General features: G+C 59.9%; 1 protein-coding gene across 1 annotated transcript in view; it reads left to right on the top strand.

The window, feature by feature from the left end:
- Positions 1–5,965, top strand: part of LOC103902155 (dedicator of cytokinesis protein 2) — an 89,322-nt gene that overhangs the window by 13,943 nt on the left and 69,414 nt on the right. Inside the window, exons 17-18 of the mRNA XM_019473089.1 lie at positions 841–944; positions 3,902–4,091. Of these exons, the coding sequence (XP_019328634.1) occupies positions 841–944; positions 3,902–4,091 (294 nt within the window). The remainder of the gene's footprint in view (positions 1–840; positions 945–3,901; positions 4,092–5,965) is intronic.

The raw sequence follows: 5,965 nt of genomic DNA, 5'->3' as shown, positions 1-5,965 counted from the left end.
GCTGGAGGAACAGGGGGGCCCCACGAGTGGCCCTTTTCTCGCACCGTGTGGGGATACATCAGGGACGCTGGATTCACGTGTTGGAGGAAGGAAGCTGTCCCCCCTGTTCTGCTCTGTACCTGCTGCCCGTGGTGAGGCAGCAGACCTCTGGGAAACGGCTGCCTCTTGCAGACAGCCGCTCCCTGGGTGCCTGCGCTTGGCTCTCCGGAGCACCCACTCCACATCCCGTGGCTTTTGGCTGCAGCAGGGCCGTGGGCTGCGGCATGTGGCCAGGAGGATGGGCTGCTCCCAGAGCAGGACTGCTGTGGTCAGTGCCTTCACAGAGCTGAAAACCATACATGATGAGACACGGTGCAGCACATCCTGCAACTGCGGGGACCTTCCCCAGGGCCACTGCAGAGACCTGCAGCTGAGGCTGCTGTTCGGCAGTCTCATCCTGTGCAAGCCAAACCCTACCTGCCCCAAACCCTGCCTGCCCCAAGCCTGTCTTGTTCCCGCAGAGGCAGCTCTCTGATGGCTGCCTGCCCGGGCAGCACACGTGGGCGGCCGGCAGCTCCTCTGGCCATGCATCGGCTCATCACTGCGTCTCTCCCCTCTCTCCCCCTCCAAGGTTCCCAAACAGCTGCAGCAACCACTTCTCCTGAGTGCCCCGGGGGTCTCGCTGTGTGTGGGCACAGCCTGTGGGCTCTGGGCTCCAGGAAAAGAAACATGATTTCCCCGGCAGCCCCCTCCCCGACCCGCTCCGGCTGCTGGGAAAGGGCAATCTTTCCCTGCCCACGCGGTGTGTCCTCGGGTTTCTCCTGAGCCGGCTTCACTTCGCCCTGTGTTTGTCTCTCCCAGCCAAAGACAAAAGTGAGCGGATTTTCTCCATGGCCTTTGTGAAGCTGATGCGACCGGACGGCACCACGCTGCGTGATGGGGAGCATGACCTGGTTCTGTACAAGGTATGGGGGGGCCAGGCAAACCCCCCTCGAAGCGGGGAGGCTGCAGGATGGCAGCTCTCCTGGTGCACAGGGCTGGGGTCCCAGTCCCTGCCGGAGCTGCCGCACTGGTGCACGTACCCAAAGTCCCCTGGAGGGTTTCCAGTCCCTCCCTCCCGTCCTTTCTGTCCTTGATGGTGGGCTCCTGCCCACGGCTCCCTGCACATGGCGTCTCTAATCTCCACGCTGTTCCTTTGCGAATGACAAGTTTTGTTTAGAAAATGGGAACTTAAATTTATCTGACTTGGGAGGGAACGTCCCCATGAAGATACTTGCTGCACTTTACCTGATTTCACCAGGGTTTGTCTGCCTAAAACTGCTTGGTTTTTCTTCTGAGAGAGCAGAGAGAGAACGCAAGGAGGGAAAATTCACTGTTCATTTGGAAAAAATGCAGTCAGCTCTGACGCCAGAGCGTGAAAGACCCCATGAACGTGCTGCTCCCCCCTTGCCTTGGTGTCCCCCTCTCCCACACTGTGGCTGGCTGCAGCCAGGGGACTGGGAGGTACGAGCTGGTCCCTGCTGCAAGGGTGAGCTCAGGACTCTTCCTCTGTGTGTTGGCACTGCTTTAGCGTTCCTCACCGGCAATGAAGCTCCAGCCTCCCCAGGAGGTGACCTTCCCACCTCAGCCCCTTTGCTGCTCTGGTATTTAACTGAAGTTTTCTCTAATTTTCCCTGCTGTTCCTGGAGATGTGACCAGTTACTCGATGTAGACCCATCTCCCTTCCCAAGTCCCGCATCTTTTTGGGATGAGCAGATCTGTCTCCTGCCTGCTGTGGCAGCTGTGCAGCTGGCCTCAGCTAATGCTTCCCATGAGCTTGATGGAGGAGTTCCTCCTCTTCATCACTGTGTTTCCCTCTTAGCACCCCGATACTGCTTCTGCAGCTACATAATGTCCCGGCAGCAGAGGTGCCCCAGCAGATGGGCTGCTGCCAGCACACTGCTGTGCTCACCGTCATCCCAATGTGCTGTGGGTCTGATGCGGTGTCACCCCGGTGCGCTCCTGCCCCGCGCTCACATAGCTGCCCCGCTGGGGGCTGAGCCACCCACGTGCCCCTGCAGGTCTCTGCTGTCCATCTGTCCATCCACACCGGGGCTGCCCCATCCACCTCCCGCCCCGAGGCAGGACCAGTCCTCCCCGAGCCGTCCTTGCTCCGGCATGCTTCTGCTGACGGGATGGGCTTGCCCCCACCCACCGGGCCGGTCTGTCCCAGCGCCGCGCTGCCGTTTCTACCGCTCTTGTGATGCCCGACCTCGCTCCTGCAGCGAGCCCACGTGCCCTGCCCTGCCCAGCCTGGGGACGGGGACAGAGCCACGCTTTTCTTCCCCAGCAGCTCCTATGCTGTCCTGGTTTTGGCTGGGATAGAGTTAATTTTCTTCCTATAACAGTTTGAAATTGTTATCGTGTCCCTCCTCCCTGTTCTTTTTGGGCAAAACACTCAAATTCTTTAAATGCTGCCATGGCCTGCAGAGCTGCAGACACTGTCCCTGGCTCTCCGGGGGACTGTCCCCTCCGCAGCCCGCACAGTGGGGGGAGCACCGAGCGCCTTCGGGACTTGCCGGTGCCAGCTGGGGCAGCGAGATCAAACCCTGCGCACCTCTCTCCTGGATGCATTTTCTCCTTAAAGGATTGTTGCTGCCCTCGCTGAACCATCGCGTTCACCAGCATCCTCCACCCCTGAGCAAGTGAAAGCCGGCATGCTCTGCTTCGTCTTCTCCCCAGCTGACTCCTGCTCTTCCCAGCAAACACCGGGGCTTGATTCTGGGAGTCAGAAGCTATTTCATCTTTCTATTTTTGTTTGCCAGAGGAATGTGAATTATAGGCTTTTAGCTCCTCGGACCTCTTGATCTCATGCTGGTCGAGAAACATCTGAAATTAAGCCAGTTTACCCCATGAGGGCTTAGTTGCCCTCAGAAGAAGTGCAGTGCCTCCTGCAAGTCAGCTGGCCACTGTGGGTACGCTCAGTGGAGAGAAAAGCCAACAACAAACAATTTTGTGATCTTCAGCAGGAAGAATTTTATTGTGCAAGGTTGCAGGCAAGGAAGGATAAATGCCAAGCCATAAGCAAGCGCTGGTGAGCTCGGGGCAGCACGGCCATGGTCCATTGTCATGTGTCCGGCTGTCTCTGGACATCCACCATGTCCCAGTCTTGCAAACGAGCACAGAAGGATCATTTCGAAAGTCACCCCAGTGAGTCCTAGATGTAACGTCGTCTTAATTCTTCAACTTAAGAGTAGGGACACAAAGAAATAGGCTGTTTTGCCACTGTGGAGAGAGACCCCAGCGTGCCCACGCGGGCAGGAAACATCCCGTTGGGCTGACGACGGTGACGCTGCGGGACCACGCCAGCTGCCTGGTCAGTGTCCTGCTGCGTGTCCATCCCCGCAGCGGTGCTCCAGCACATGTTTCATTCCCGGCACGCTGCTGCCTGGCCCCAGGCTCCTCCATGTCACTGGCCTCCCCACGTGCTTTTCCTCCTGCCAGTTCTTGTGTCTTCCCTGAGTGGCACTGGCCAGGATTTGGCGTCTCTCCCGGTCGGTTGTCCCAGCTGAGCACAGGTCCCCACGGAGCCCCGCAGGGAACAGCTTTGTTGGATGCTCTGTTGAAATTAATGTCAGGCAAGCCCGCTGCACTGCCTGCACAGGGCTCTGCACTGCAGGCAGTGATTCCCCTGGGCCAGGTCCCACATCCCAGTGACTCCCACGAGCCAGAGGCTACCAAACCATAAGGATGCCATTAGGTGGGAGCCACTGTTACCTGTGCGTGGCTCTGCTGACCTCCTTGCTCTGCCCCATTCTGCACGGCAAAGTCCCCCGGACAGGGGACTTGAAGTGGGGTCAAAACCGAGCCCATGGGCCAGCCCTGTCCCATGGGGCTCCCGTGGGGCTGCGCTGCCTGGTGTGAGCCGTGCTCTGCCTTGCAGGGCGACAGCAGGAAGCTGGAGGACGCCGATGCGTACCTGACCCTGCCCTCCGTGAGGAACCTGTCGGAGCCGAAGCTCCTCTCCGGCTCCTCCTTCCGTGTGAGCGGGGGCGCGTCGGGCTTAACCATGTCAGCCCGGGACAGCTTCCAAATCTCGACGCTCGTCTGTTCCACGAAGCTGACTCAGAATGGTGAGTCCTGGCTCTCCATGGGGGTGGCGGCGGGGCTGTGCCCCGACCCCACCGGTGCATTTCCACCCGCTGGACCATTCTTCTCCCAGTGGCCAGCCCTCCAGCTGCTGCCTGCCGGCACATCCCACATCCCAGCTGCTGTGGCAGCACTGGGAGGCTGTGCCGGGGAGGGGGGAAGGCTGGGCTCTGCCCACCAGAGTGGAGACATTTGTCCTCAGGCCAGGGAACAGGACCTGACCTGCCCTCCTTCCTAAACCCATGCAGTAAATACAGCTTGTACCCATCTGTCCTGGGGCCTGGCTGGGCAAGGAATGGCTGTCATTCCCTCACGAGGGCACAAAGCTGCAGGCGGATGAGTGATTTACTGCCCCACGTGAGAAGGTGAGAGTGGGGGGGCTGTGCAGGGCCCCAGGGCAGCTCGGCTGCTGCCCGTGCTGAGGTGCTGTGCCGGCACTGGTCCCCTCCGGCACAGTGCAGCCAGACTGGGGCTCACTCCCATCACAAACAGCACTGAGACGGCATGCTGAAAATGCAGGGAGAGCAGGAATGGTGAGTGCTGAATGAGCGTTTTGACGTAGTCAGAACGGCCAAGGCTACCGGCTGTTCCCGGGGCGGGTGCAGGCCGGCGGGGCAGCATGGTCCTGGGGGCTTTGGGGCGCTGCCGTCCCCTGGAGAGGAGTGGCAGTGAGCAGGAACGCCTGCGGCTGGGATGGTGCTGCCCTGCCTGCCGCCCCGTCAGTCCAGGTTCGCTGTCCTTGCCCCGTGGCACCGCTGCTGCAGCACCCTGCACCATGCTGCCCTGGCGCCTGCACTGCTCGGATGGGATGTGGTTTGCTGCAAGCTCTGTTTGCATATCGCTGGGTCGATAGCTCCGGGCTGTAACTCAGAGAGTTTCTCGTTTTGTTCTCTTCTTTATTAAGGTTGTCTTTTGGCTTATCTGTCTCCTGAGCCATCCTGAGTTAGCAGCAGATAGTTTTCCAAGGCAGGGGAATGAGAACAAACAATAACAGGCTGCGTGTTTCCAGGCGCTCTCCCACCTTGGGGGTGCGGAGCCACTGCCAGCGGCTGTGGGTAGTTAGCAGTTTCTTGGCTGGTGCACACCCTTGCAGATGGTAATTAATCTGCTCTTGCCCCCCGGGGGGCTGAGCCGCTGCCTCCGATCTGGGAGCTGAAGCGAGCTGCTGAGCATTGCTGTCGAGGGCTCCGTGACCTTCCTTGGGCCCTTCAAAATCAGGGTGGGAATTGGGAGTCCTTGTTTTTAAACCCTGTCCTCTGTTAGCTAGCGTGGGCTTCCAGCCCTGGGGTGCTTTGCGCAGTTCACTGCAGGGCAGCCAAGAGCCAATACAATCCCATCTGTATTTGTAGATGGGATTTTGCCTTGTACAGAATGTTTTGGGAGGTGGCAGAACAAAGAGGTGTCGGCAACCTTGAGTGAGCGCTGGCAGTTACCAAACTGCTTCCCATGCCCCTCTGAAGCGAGCGGGGAGAGCGGGGCTGGCAGCGAGCAGCCGGGCACTGGCCCTGCGGGGAGGTAGGGCTGATGGGGCCACGCCGTCCGAGTGCCCTCACAGGCGTTCAGCTCGGGGTAAGCGCGGCGTGCGCACCTCTGCCTTAATGGGGACAAGCAGCCCGGCCGTTTGCCAGGTCTAACGGCACTGTGCTGTGTGGTGGTGCCGGGCTGCTACCACGTTTTCAGCGTGTGTCTGCGTCGCTACAGAAAGCCCCGCAGCAGCCACAGCAGCCACCTGTCCCTCAGGGCGGGCAACACGAATGCCTGGAGGTATGCCGGCTGAACGTGAGCCGTCAGTGTGCCCAGGCGGCCAAGAAGGCCAAGGGCATCCTGGCCTGTATCAGAAATAGTGTGGCCAGCAGGA

Source organism: Aptenodytes forsteri, unplaced genomic scaffold (genome assembly GCF_000699145.1).
Source record: "Aptenodytes forsteri isolate BGI_AS27 unplaced genomic scaffold, ASM69914v1 Scaffold678, whole genome shotgun sequence".
NCBI lineage: Eukaryota > Metazoa > Chordata > Aves > Sphenisciformes > Spheniscidae > Aptenodytes > Aptenodytes forsteri.
This window is presented reverse-complemented; position numbering and strand designations above follow the sequence as displayed.